This window comes from Mytilus edulis, chromosome 9 (genome assembly GCF_963676685.1).
Source record: "Mytilus edulis chromosome 9, xbMytEdul2.2, whole genome shotgun sequence".
Taxonomy (NCBI): Eukaryota; Metazoa; Mollusca; class Bivalvia; order Mytilida; family Mytilidae; genus Mytilus; species Mytilus edulis.
In genome coordinates, this window is record NC_092352.1 from 45414812 (window position 1) to 45429574 (window position 14763).

Genomic DNA, 14763 nt, shown 5'->3' on the forward strand with positions numbered 1-14763 from the left:
GCCTTATTTAATATATGTAAGAGTGTCATAGGAAAGATTTGCTTGTGTTTAAGAGTAGAACAACTAAAAAAGCAGAGAGCTCTCTCTTTTCCCCTTTTTCCAATAAACCCGCCTTTACCAATGTTGAACATCAATAAGTAACTGGAGTATATTAATTAAAATCTAAATTAAAAAGTTAGTTCATATACAATGCGGACTGTGAGTATGTAGGGATTTCTTCATTACCATAATACAATGTAAACAGTTAAAAATATACGTTTTAACAGGGTCGTACTTGAGGAGTAGTACAAAAAAACAAATTTCGAAAACAACAATATTTAATTTTTTTTAAGAATTAAGTAATATCAAGTAATGATAATATTAAAACATTGTATGACGAGCAATAATTAAGGTTTTCAGTGTCAAATATAATATCTGCAAATAGTTTTGCTCATTGATTTACTAAGACAGTAAAAATGTTCAATAAATAACAAGATTATTTGAATAAAAGAGTTAATATCTATTCACAATAAAATATCACAGACGTTATCATATCTTTAAGATATGGAAAAGAATAATAAATAAATTAATGCGCATATTCCAAAGATTTTACATCCGGTTGTGCTTCCCTAGAGTGGTTCTACAGTTTGGACAACTGTGCACTGTGTCTTTACACGAACTGATGCAGAATGGAATAAAACAACACCCAACATCACATCTACAACCGAAAAGAGAACAATGTATAAGACTTTCTGCTAATTGTAATGTAGTTTCAAAAATATCATGTTAAGAATATTACTAATTTAGATTTTGTAGTTGACCACATTAAAATTCATGATTCAAGATTTTACCAATCATGGACCCTCAAAGTGTTGATAGTCCAAATATGACAATTTCATTCAGATTGGCGCTAGAGGGGTCTTGAATGAAAGATGGAGTTTCTGATTTGAATTTCGATCATTTGATCTCTAGCTAGGTGTATTTTACTTAAGTGTTTGGTTTCTGTAAATTGTTCTTTTATCCACCCATTCTAGATCTGTTCTTTATATTCATTTATAGTGTAACATTTGTAAGATAACAAATATTCACTTTTTTACATTATGCCTTTCTCGAAAATAATTAAACTTTTCATGAAAGTGGTCTGTAGTTTCTATTTATGTTTTTTTTTTAATTTACTACCTGTCATTGTTTCAACATTTATGTATTGCAAACAAAAATATATGCCTGTACCAAGTCAGGAATATGACAGTACTTGTCCATTCGTTGCTGATGTGTTTTGTCATTTGATTTTGCCATGTGATTAGGGACTTTCCGATTTGATTTTCCTCTGAGTTCAGAATTTTTGTGATTTTACTTTATACATAAACATAAAGGATGCCCAGTATAAAAGATGGTAGATAACAAATAATACATTATAAAGACACCAATCAAGGAGATTTTAAATAGATGGAAGGCAGCTAGATCTGATTTCTCCTCTTAGAAGGTATGTTGTATAAGATCAGAGAGTAAGAAAGTTTCATCTGCAACTGGAAACTGCTTTAACAGGGACGAGTTTTATTCAAAGATTCTTTTATGTAGAGATAATTTGACCCCATCTTCTTCTATTAAACCAGACTCAATCCACCATTTTGTTGAAAAATGCCTGTATCACTAATTATGGCATTTGTTTTTCATTAATTCCGCTGATTGATTGCGTTTGATTTTGTCAGTTTTTATATGGACTTCCCTTTTAAATTTGCTTTGAAATTTGGTATATTTGTTAAACTTTTTTTCAACACGTGGGATTGATTTGACAAAATCTGTGTGTTTTTTTCAGATAAGTGGACGCTTCCTCGAACATACATGCTACTGTCGACCGGTAGATAACTGTGACTTTCTACCACCACATTGTGTCTTTTCCTGCCTGTACCAAGTCAGGAATATGACAGTCGTTATCCATTCCTTTGATGTGTATGAGCTTTTGCTTTTGCCATTAAAAGGGGACTTTACATTTAGAATTTTTCTCGGAGGTAGGTATTTTTGATATTTTACTTTTTTCATAAGAAACTTACCCAACAAGGCATAGAACTAGACATGCGACCCACGTTAATGTACCAGTTTGATAAGTTGTGCTGGTCAAAATTTGTTTCTGACAGTTTGGACAAGTCATACCAACTGGCGACTCTCTCATCGGTTGTGACATCATCGGCTGTGTTACGATAACTGTTGTTGGTTGACCATATCCTGGTTGACCTAGATTGTGATGTTAAATTATGTAAAAATATTTAAGATGTCGAATGTTAGTAAATCAATTTATATTACGGGTTGATTTAATCGTTCAAAACTGGATGGTAGTAACATAATATGGTCCTAAATGGAATGTAATTAAAAGCAAAAGTAGTATACGGCTGTTCAAAAGTCTATCCCAGGTCTTTGAGAATCATTTTGATTAAATATTTGCTGGTGGTTTTTTTAATATAAAGTTGTACTTTTTTCAATCAAGACTTATGTCGATATATATGATTGAGCAGCATTCATATTCATTTTCAGAGGTTATCATCAATTTTAAGAATAACAATAAATAATATTAATATGGAAACAAATTGAAATCTTTTATCTTTGGATTAGCTTTTTTCCTTTTCCCTAAATTTTCTATGAAAACTGAATGATAATCCAACAAACAAAACAAGAAAAAACAACCAACCAAAAAAACAAACAAACAAAACATAAATACAAGAAAAACTTTCAGTCTCTTATTGATGTTTACGCATGCAATGACGGAATGTTCATCCTAAGAAGAGTACAACATAAAACGTTATCCATTTAAACAACAAAATAAACTACAATGAAAAACATATTAAATACAAAACCAACAATTTATTTCAATACAATTCACTATTAAAAGAGGGACGAAAGATACCAAAGGGACAGTCAAACTCATAAATCTAAAACAAACTGACAACGCCATGGCTAAAAATGAAAAAGACAAACAGAAAAACAATAGTACACACGACACAACATAGAAAACTAAAGAATAAACAACACGAACCCCACCAAAAACTAGGGGCGATCTCAGGTGCTCCGGAAAGGTAAGCAGATCCTGCTCCACATGTGGCACCCGTCGTGTTGCTTATGTGATTACAAATCCGGTAAATAGTCTAATTATTAAATGATGCCTCAATGGTCAATATTGTCCCTCATGCAAGACATCGGAAACATCTGACAAAATAATATGACTCAAATAATGAACATTACTGTGTAGTATTAAGTCTTTTTCTAGTTCGTCGTATGCCTATCAGATTACACTTTAACCATAACCAGAGGTAACTAAATTATTAAATTCTGCTCGTATTTAAATTGAAAGAAAATGCCTGAAAAATCCGTTAAACAGCAAGGCTAATTGCTGTCAGACTTAACGATATTGATTAGGTTTGATGTGGGCCATTATTGAAATAAGGCATAATTCCATGTGAGGATTAAATGTTTTTCTGAGATTCTAGCTTTATATACAAGCGGTAGTATTCATTTAAACCTACAATAGAAATTATATATAATGGGTATAACTAAAATCATATTTACCTTGATGATATGGTGCTGGAGGCGGGGGTGGACCATATCCAGGTTGACCACCTGGTGGACCATATCCTGGCTGACCCCCTGGTGGACCATATCCTGGTTGACCTCCTGGTTGACCACCTGGCGGACCATATCCGGGTGGACCTCCTGGTTGCCCATGTCCTGGTTGATTACCTAGAGGTAAAGATTAATTTGTCATGAAGCCTCATTAAAATATCCAATTGCACAGACTTATTTAAATAGAGTGTGTACATGAAATAGCCCCAGAAGTATTAAGGATTTTTACTCGGAAATAAACAAAGAGCGTTTTTAATTGTGGCAGTTGTAAAATGCCAGGGTCTCCAATGATAAACCAAATTTCGCTCTACTTTCAGCAGTACCACACAGCTCAGCCCGTTAGTGTATATTACCGATTATCTCTATATGACTATATATTTTCATATTCTCTAATGTTCATATGTCCAATATGCCAATGTCTTATTTTTACTAGGTATTATAATTAAGTGAATGAGATCGATAAAGAGTAATGACGAATGAGAAAAGATTCCACTGCAATGTATGTGTGAGATGTTACATTCGAATTGGTTTATATTGAATTTCAATTATATATTATGTGTTTTAGCTAAACTAAATGTCGAGTATATCCATTGTTTTTATGTTGTAATAAGAAATAAAAACAATAAACTATCAGTCTCCGAGGGTATCATCAGCTCAGTTGTATGTACTTGGGTACTGACATGTTTATAATTAGCATCTCTTAAGTTGTCCGTTAATGAATTATGAAATTACAAGAAATTCCGATTTCAACTACGTTATGCGAGTAGTTATCAAAAGTACGAGGATTAAAATTTAGTACGCCAGACGCGCGTTTCGGCTACATAAGACTCATCAGTGACGCTCATATCAAAATAGTTAAAAAGCCAAACAATACAAAGTTGAAGAGCATAGAGGATACAAAATTCCAAAAAGTTGTGCCAAATACGGCTAAGGTAATCTACTCCTGGGACAAGAAAATCCTTAGTTTTTCGAAAAATTTAAAGTTTTGTATCAGGAAATTTATAAAAATGATCACATTATTGATATTTATGTCAACACCGAAGTGCTGACTACTGGGCTGGTGATACCCTCGAGGACGAAACGTCCACCAACAGTGGCATCGACCAAGTGGTGTAAATAGTTATCAAAAGTACCAGGATTATAATTTAGTACGCCAGACGCGCGTTTCGTCTACATAAGACTCATCAGTGACGCTCATATCAAAATAGTTAAAAAGCCAAACAATACAAAGTTGAAGAGCATAGAGGATACAAAATTCCAAAAAGTTGTGCCAAATACGGCTAAGGTAATCTACTCCTGGGACAAGAAATCCTTAGTTTTTCGAAAAATTTAAAGTTTTGTATCAGGAAATTTATAAAAATGATCACATTATTGATATTCATGTCAACACCGAAGTGCTGACTACTGGGCTGGTGATACCCTCGGGGACGAAACGTCCACCAGCATTGGTGTAAATAGTTATCAAAAGTACCAGGATTATAATTTAGTACGCCAGACGCGCGTTTCGTCTACATAAGACTCATCAGTGGCGCGAGGTTCGCCTTCGAATGATTTGGGTATCTTTTTTTTTCTTTTTTTTGGGTCATATATAGATATAGGAAGATGTGGTGTGAGTGCCAATGAGACAACTCTCCATCCAAGTCACAATTCATAAGTCAAGGTAAGGCTCACACCGAAAAGCTAGCTATAAAGGGCCCCAAAAATTACTAGTGTAAAACCATTCAAACGGGAAAAACAACGGTCTATCTATATGAAACACGAGAAACAAGAAACACTTATGAACCACACAAACGAACGACAACCAATGAACATCAGATTCCTGACATAGGACATATGTAAATAATTGTAGCGGGATTAAACGTTTTAATGGTATCAAATCTTCTCCCTTTTACGAAACAGTAGTAAAATATCACCACATACAAAGACACACTATAAAATACCAATTGGAATAACTTTACTCAATCAAAAAACGAAGTGACACAAATAAAGACAATAACAATCAAAACCAAGGAGTAAACAAAGACTCAAAAAACCAAAGGACATTTACATCAACAGTTATAAATAATAAATAAGAAACAACACGAACTCAACTAAAACCGGGAGTGAAATCAGGTGAACCGGAAGAGTAAGCGTTTCTTGCACCGTGTACGGCACCCGTCGTATTATTTCTTTGTTCAGTTCGATGATGATGGAAGGTTGTTATGACTGAGGAAGAATATCAGATATGATTTCTGACACACTTTTGTCATAATGGCCAATCAGCTCATGATGACGACCGTAAAATTTCTTGAGAGTGATTACCTAAAAGCTGTTTAACTGTTTCCATTCTTATATATCATTGGCTTTGCAATATTCGGATTTAAGCGTTCCAGATAAGGATGATTCCAGAATAGCGCTGCGTACTCAAACCAATAAAAATATGGTGTTTTCATTTTCACTTAGGCATATTATAAAATTGTTCATGTCGATGCTTAGTTGAACAAGAAATGTTCTGCTGTATAGATTAATCTATATGTATATTGTTAAGCAAATGAATAAAAGGTTTAGCATGAGATATTGCAATAAAACAAACATTCAATACAACATGACTGTATAGTATATTTAATTTCACCAACAGCCTTTAAATGTCCATACCGTATTCTTAAGGAACTATTGGAAACTCTTTGTGGCGTTCGTATTATCGGTATTGTTTTGTGTATCTTACATTCGGATTTCTTTTAAATGCATTGCCGACTATGCTAATCCGAACCACTGATATTAACCTATTACATTACGAGTCTAAGTATCGAAGCTTTATGTTTCAAAAAATACTACTGTTAATCGTGACTACATTTTTCGAAAAATAGTTTTTGTAATTTTAACAAAAATTAAAACGAAATTATACAGTTTAGAAGAAATTTAATAATATATGCAGTACAAACAGTGATTGTATTATGATTTATTTACACTTTATTACACAAAATTTTGACCAATCCACTCCAGTAATTTCGAATATTCATAGTAAATTATCCTATTCCATACTAACGATTCATATCTAATAGGTCTTTCAAATTAAAATACACTTGAATTTTAAAACAATTTTCATTGCAATTTACAAAAAATGATAAAATTTACTAGTATTTCTAAATGACATACAATTTTCCATAACACATGAAAGCATTCAAAACATTAACATAACCAAAAGTGTATCATTACGACTGTGTGGTTTCTTTTAATAGTACAAATAAAATGTCAGTCGTAGTTCAAGTTCAATAAAAACAAGATAGTCTGTTATTATGTATTGATGATCAGTTACAAGTCATAACGTCACGAATAGATCTATAAAATAATAAATATGTTGATAGATCACTATGGTTGCGCAACAAAAACGACATACTAGACTGATCATGTGCAAAATTACAGATTATTTTTAAATATCTAGCATGATGTTAATATACAATCAACCTTACACAAATACTGTTGTGATAAGCAAAGTTCTTTAGTTTCAAGACTGCAGTACTAATGAACGTAACTGTCACATATATATAAAAAAAAATATCCCTTTTTCAACAGCGACAAAAATAGTGTCATTCTGACAACCAACAATATTTATTTCCATGATAGCTATGAAAAATTTATATTTTGGATGTACAGAAACGTATATTCATTGGTTCTACTCGTGTAAGATGACCTGCTAGATATATACGAATAATCACACGTCAGATGTATTATAGCCGCCATAATAATGTTGTAAGGACTATGTAACGACCCAAAGTTACATCACAAATATGAAAATGGTGTAGTCAATGCCTTATTTCCAGTAGCATCAATTGGCAAAGTGGACACAGATGCAAAAGGTTTAAATTGAACACACCTATCGAATAATTAGCATATAAATCCAGTCCAAGCAAATGTTCCTGAGGGAAAAGGAAATTTTATATAAGATAGGCCTAGGTTATATGCTGCAAACACTGGTGTGACCCATACTAGAATATGTCAGTATAATTTTGGAGACTTTCTCCGACAAAAAATATACGAAGACTGAAAACGCTTCAAATGGAATCATGAAAATACCTAAGAATAATGACAACTGAAACGTACCACCTTCAATGGCAGGATCAAATCATAAGAAGTTCGCCGGACACATTAATTGTGTGCATTTATCGACACATCGTGTATCAACAGAGGTAAAAAGTAGAAAAACTAAAATACCGAACTCCAACCACAATTCAAAAGTAAGCATTTGAGATATCAGAACCAAACGTTTCTTTTCCATTACGGAAGAACATCAAGAAAATAGCCAGAGTGAACCTTTTTATTATTGAAATAAATTTCAAGACAGTTATCTATAAAAAAAATAAATAAAAGCTGTATTTACCTGGGTTGCTATAAGGCGGTGGTAGCGCTGACATATTTCCAAATGAATCAAAGCTTTATCTAACTTTATGCAATTCCTGAAACGTATGAACAAATATCACAACAAGAAACTGAGAAACTGATAAACTCCTGATGGTGGCTGGAAAAATTGATATGTTTAAAAAATCTGGATCTTAGAAAATAAGATTTTTGTTTTAAAACTTAATCCTGAATCTTATGAGCAGAAAGCAAAGGACATGCTATTTGTAGGTTTCCATTCTTTTGCTTTTTTGTAATAAAAAGATTTGATGTGTGTACGAAAAATAAAAGTATTGTAGTGTTTTGATCGTATTTTCAATGCTGAAATGATAGTAATATATCTCCTTTATATCATCTGTATTTGACATCGGACGTCTAGCAATCAACCAATTGAAGTTTGAGAGGATTAAATTACATCTCCCTTTATCTGCCATTGACTTTGTTATATTTATTTTAATGAAACATATAATGGACGTTTCTCATGGCGTTTTCCGTACGCGTAATGATATCCACGAATGGCAGAATATAAAAAACACAAGCAAATAATTGTTTCGTCAAATGCAACCTATATTCTACTATAAAAAATGAACTACGAGAACGAAAACTACCTTTTTCTACTTACGTGTACACAAACTATAGTCTAATCACTGAAAATCCACAATTTATTTTCAATCGTAGATATTGGAAAAGTGAAATCATTACTACATGAAGCCAGTCAGGTGTGAACAAATAGCATTTTAATATGACCGATTTTTTCTTTGCCGATACTGAATTGAAGTGTTTAAACATCTTTTGTGTTTATTGGTCCATTTGATAGGCAACTGTATGTGGAAATAAGATTTGATCTGGTACTGATGTTTATTGAATATATAAATATATTCTGGTGACAAATTTAAGTACGAATACGTTTCAATACACTGAACGTATTTTAAGTTTTAAAGAAATGCTGGAGATGATTGAGATACAAAACGTCATCATATTTCAAAAATTAAAACCGACAAAACCCTGACGAATAAAGTACCGTGACGAAATACTTAGTGAATGAATTTGTTTTTTTTTAGTTTCATTATTTTGTAAAATAGACGCTGTAGTGCTCATTTTTTCTATGAACAAAGGTACCAATGTCGCAATCTTATGAAGCAGGAAAATTATCAAAATACCGAACGCCAAGGAAAATTCACATCTGAAAGTTAAGATGACCTACTATATCAATACGAATAACCACATGTCAGATGTATTATAGCGGCAACAACGATGTGGTATGGACTAGGTGATAACAAAAAGTCACACCACAAACAAGAAAATGATATTGTAAATACTCTAAAATACCGTAAACCCTCTAGCATCAGTTTTCGAAGCTGACCAAGATGATCAAAGCTTAATTTGAACACAAAAATCCAGCAATCTGCAAAGAAATTCAGTCGTAGCAAAGATTTCTGGGAATAAAGTTTACTTTGTATGAAGTAAAATAAAAAAAAAAACGACCTCCAAGGAATATTCAAGATGGATGTTTTTATACGCCCGTCAAAATTTTGACGGGACGTATTATGGTATACAAATGTCCGGTGTCCGTCCGTCTGTCTGTCTGTCTGTCTGTCTGTCCGTCCGTCCGTCTATCCGTCTGTCCGGCGTAAACATATCGCACCGTAACTTGAGAACGACTTATCCAAATTTCATGAAACTTAATATAGTTGTTTCTTATGATGGTCAAATGATCTGTATACTTTTTGGTGAAAATAAGATTTTAACTTTTTGAGTTACGGCACTTTATAACTAAAACAGGGGTGTGTTTTTTTTCACATGTCGCACTGTATCTCAAAAACGATTCTTGATTATGACTTTATAACTTTAAACACTTCTTAGTTATATTAATCTCAATATCTGTATACTTTTTGGTGATGATTCAAAATTACATTTTTGAGTTATTGAGTATTTTGTAAAAAAGGGGGAGGGTTTTTTTACATGTCGCGCCATATCTCAAAAACTATTTATGATTATTGCTTAAAACTTTACACATGTCTTTGTTATATTAATCTCAATATCTGTATACTTTTTGGTGATGATTCAAAATTTCATTTTTGAGTTATTAGTATTTTGTTAAAAAGGGGGAGGTTTTTTTTTTACATGTTGTGCCGTATCTCAAAAACGATTTATGATTATTGGTTAAAACTTTACACACTTCTTTGTTCTATTAATCTAAAGATCTGTATACTTTTTGGTGATTATTCAAAATTTTATTTTTGAGTTATTGAGTATTTTGTAAAACAGAGGAGGGTTTTTTACATGTCGCGCCGTATCTCAAAAATAAGTTATGATTATTGCTTAAAACTTTACACACTTCTTTGATATATTAATCTAAAGATCTGTATACTTTTTGGTTTTGATTCAAAATTTTATTTAGGTAATATTTAGTTTTTGTAAAAAAAAAACAGGGTGGGGGGTTTCACATGTCCCGCCGTGTCTCTAAAACAATATATGGTTATTGCTTAAAACTTTCTCATAAACTATTTATGATTATTGCATAAGACTTCCACATAAGACGTCGGGCGTATCATGCGCTCATGGCGCAGCTGTTTATTTTTTTTTATTAAATGGCAAAATCAAAAGCCCAAACACTTCAAACGAATCGAAAGCAACTGTTATATATATTCCTGACTTGGTATGGTCATTTAAAGAGGTAGCAATACACAGTTAGAAGTTTAATTTCGCATTGTGGCGATGGTGATTTTTTTAAATATGAAAGATTTTGTACAATAAAATTGATTTTTAGATAATTGAAGAATAATATAGCCTTCTTAGTGGGTTTATATGAACATTTAGATTGTTTTTAGTATGTTTTATAGGCCATTTTCTGTTTCACAGTCATTATTTTCCTATCCGTATCGCCCATAGGTCCATAAATTATTGTAGTGTGTATAAACAAAGATTTGACGCTCGATCTTTTCAATTCAATTTTATGGAAAACGAGCAGAAATAGATATGATATTTTTTGGACCTCTTGATAGATATATGTCTATGGTTTCAGGAAAGGTATCACTGTAATTGATTGAAATTTTCCTTTGGACCAAATTTTGGAAACTTTTGTGACATGTCCACCCCTTTTTTTGCAATATTTTGTATCAAATAAATGCAGATTGTTGCCATGGTTACATCAAAAAGAGATTGCACGTCACCATCATAACCATTAGAAATGAAATCTATGGAAGATTCTCTTTCTAGAATATACATATGCATAACACAAATATTAAGCCTCATTTGTTAGAAAGGAAGGGAAAGAGGATGTTTAAAGATTATGAGTGTCAGTTTTAAGTTTTTTTTTCCTAACTGTGTATTGCTACCTTATATGGAAAAGGATGGATCAAACCTGGTTTTACAGCATGCTGAACCTCTCATTTGTATGACAGTCGCATACAATTCCATTATATTTACAACAGTGTGTGAACAAAACATACAGACATTGTAGGTATAAATGTAAATAAAGGCAACAGTAGTATACCGCTTTTTGAAAGGCATAAATCGATAGAGAGAAAACAAATCCAGGTTACAAACTAAAACTAAGGTAAACACATCAACTATAAGAGGAAAAACATGAAACAACAGAAACAATGAAGTGCAATAAAAAACCAAAACGACAATTCAACACACACAAAAACGAACTTTAAGGTAAATTTGCCATTTTCCTGACTTGGTACAGGACATTTAAAGAAAAAATAGTGAATCGAACCTGGTATTGCGGCTAGCCAAACCTCGTGCTTTTATGGCAATGTTAAATATAACCCTAAAACGATAACACTACATGACAGGACACCAGTACAAATAAAGGCAAGAACATTACGGATAGAGAAATAAACAAATAAACATTACAATAGGATATTTCGTCATGCTAATAGTTATCAAAGGTACCCAAAATTACAAAATGTTGTACCAAATACGGCTAAGGTTATTTTTGTCTGGGATTAGAAAATGACTATATTATTGATGTTCATGTCAACACCGAAGTAGTGACTAACCTCAGAATTAAAACGAACACGTAAAATCACCTAGGACAGCACATAAAAAAGCACAAAAACAATGCATTGTCACACGCTGATAACGCTACACAAGTGACGTCACTGGTAAATTTCTAAAATTTTGATATAGAAACACAGTAATCATTGTGTTATAATCCTAATCACTATAAAAAAAAAAGTACGTACGTCAAACAAAATGGCATAATAAGCAAAAATGAAAGACAAGAATACAAAAGTTCAGTAAACGCTTGCTATGATTAGTTTCTTATATTTCTAATACGGCTATAGTATCTGACATCAATCATACACGACTAAAAATAGTATCCTAGCTATTACTCTTGTTTTTGATATCCTAGTTAACGCTCCTATAAATTAAAAAAAAAGATTTAGACTTGCAGTGGAGCTGAAATTTTATCAGCTAATTTTAATGACAATTGGTATGTCGATAGTGTCCTTATCATATCATTTATGCATACAATCAGCCTTTTGTTTTTATTTCATTAAATATGTATATGAGACATAATAACATCTTAAAGATTGTAGTATCGATTTAAATGTCTTGCTTATATGCATTTTTCTTTATCATGAGCCATTTTAAAGTAGTTTAAACAATTTCTATATCCAGACCTTTAAGTACATTTTCCTTCATAGCGTTGTAACACCCACCTAGAACTATCTTTGTGTCTTGTGTACTATTTTGTCTGTTTTTCTTTTTTAGCAAAGGCGTTGCCAGTTTATTTTCAAATCTTTGATTTTTGAACGTCCCACTTCTGTCTTTCGTCCCTCTTTTTTAATATGTACAATGACAATTATCGTGACATGCTTAACATACTGCATCTACTATAATATGGGAAACAAGTTGTTGATGAGATTTAAAAAACCACAAGATTAAAGAAATTAGTTTGAATTAACGATTCCTTCTGGCTACAGTGAAAGTATAAGGTTTTAAAGCTGATTGGGATGAGAAAAGAAATATAGATATCCCATAAGACCTACTATTCTTACTATTTCAAGTAGACATTTCCTAGGTGACGTTTTTTATATTCTTAAAACGACTAAATAAAAACCTAGTAAGTGACATCATTGCTACCATTTTTGTGACTCTATCAATTATCATGTACATATATAAGTGTTAATTCATGTATCATTGTCATTTTGCTTACTAGTAGTTTTTGTAACCTTTTCTGACATCGCACTCGGTATCTACGATGAGTAGAATTTGGTAAATTAAAAGAAATCTCGAGAACAAAAATATAAGCGAAAAATCAGTCAAACTTTCATAATTGATAACAAATGTTTGAAATTCATGTTTCTTTTGGTGAAATTTTCCTATAAAAAAAGCAACAGAAAGTTAAAGCTTTAAAATGAATAGCATTGCAAACACCATAATCTTTTGGGTTCACATGTTCGATGAATTTAACTTAATACATAAAGCAACGTCGATTTCTCGTTACAGATCATGAAAAAAAGATAGGGATTTTCATTCTTATGTTGATTCAACAATCAATTCTTCATATCGAAGTGACCTTTAAAGCGATGACCAGATGTTTCTTATAAAAATGATTCACTTAAGGTTTCGCGGGTCAATGCTTTCACATTGTATATATCCTAAATTGTAATGCGTTCTAATCCCGTTAGCCATTTTTATAGTGTTTCTTTTCAAAGCCAGTAGACTGGATCATGACGTTAATTATAACCGTATTGATTTGAAAAACTATTTATATCGCAACGCAATCATCATGATAATGGCAGACACTGCCAACTGTAAACAATTGACAGCGAGTGAGGAGCAAAAAGATGGAGATCAGACGGTTAACGAAAAGAAATTAAATGTCGACATTTTTGTATTGTATGCGGAAAGTGATGATTTCACCACACGTGAAATCTTGGATACATAATTCCACGATAAACATATTTCATATCGATGTCTGGAAAAGCACGGAGATCCTGGCAACACCATTTTTGATGACTTCAAAAATTTACTTTTGGAATGTAAAAAGTATTTTTTTGGTAATTTCAAAAGAGTTCAATGACAATGATGAAAAGATCTTTATGGTAAAAATGGCTGAAGTCATGGCAAAATCTTGATTTGTTTTCATGATGAAACCTAATGTTGCTCAATGTTTTTCATGTGGTTATAACTAATGTTTATGGGAAGCCAATAAAGATCCTCTCTTTGTACACGCACAAGTGACACCATCGTGTAATTTTGTTAGAGAAAATATACCGTTCGATAAGCTTCCTTCACAAAGAATAAAATGTATCGCCAAAAACGATGCATTTTTATCAGAAGACAATAGGCTGATTTCACTACGAAATCTAATAATCTCCGACTCAGACCTTCAGATTTTAGAGTCTGAAGAAGACTTTACTCGCCACCAACTGGCAAAGGCGGGAATTTATTTTATAGGATACAATATGGTTAAATGTTTTTCGTGTGGAATATCTGTAAGTTACAAAGGAGTAGAGACCGAATCAGACATTTGGAACATGCATGCTACCTTATCGCCTAATTGTGAACATCTGTTAGAACAAAAAGGTTCCGAATTTATCAATGCCATTAACAGTATTCAAAAAAGAAATATGGAGCCAACAATCGTCACGTTGTTTCTATTACCATTAAAGGGGGAACAAAGTGTCCAATGGCCAGGTTATGTGTTTCTACCTGGGGAACGATACAAACTTCAACCGACTGAATTATGACATCAATTTTTTATACTGAATCTAGAAATAAGAGAAAACATGAAATCTTTATCAATAGAAGATAATGGCGTTAACTAAATAAATG

The 14763-nt window shown here is 32.4% G+C and overlaps 1 protein-coding gene across 2 annotated transcripts; it reads right to left on the bottom strand.

The window, feature by feature from the left end:
* Window positions 1-299: 299 nt before the first annotated feature.
* LOC139488471 (lipopolysaccharide-induced tumor necrosis factor-alpha factor homolog) lies at window positions 300-8692 on the bottom strand. 2 transcript variants are annotated; one of them, XM_071274094.1, is made up of 5 exons: window positions 8588-8692; window positions 7949-8024; window positions 3538-3708; window positions 2031-2211; window positions 300-697 (listed from the first exon to the last, which is right to left on the bottom strand). In XM_071274094.1, exons 2-5 carry the CDS (start codon window positions 7980-7982, stop codon window positions 589-591), a joined length of 495 nt encoding a protein of 164 aa, XP_071130195.1. In that variant the 5' UTR covers window positions 7983-8024; window positions 8588-8692; the 3' UTR covers window positions 300-588. The 2 variants fall into 2 exon arrangements, with proteins under 2 accessions (XP_071130195.1, XP_071130196.1); XM_071274095.1 differs by having other exon boundaries at window positions 443-697; window positions 8574-8634.
* Between the last annotated feature and the right edge of the window lie 6071 nt (window positions 8693-14763).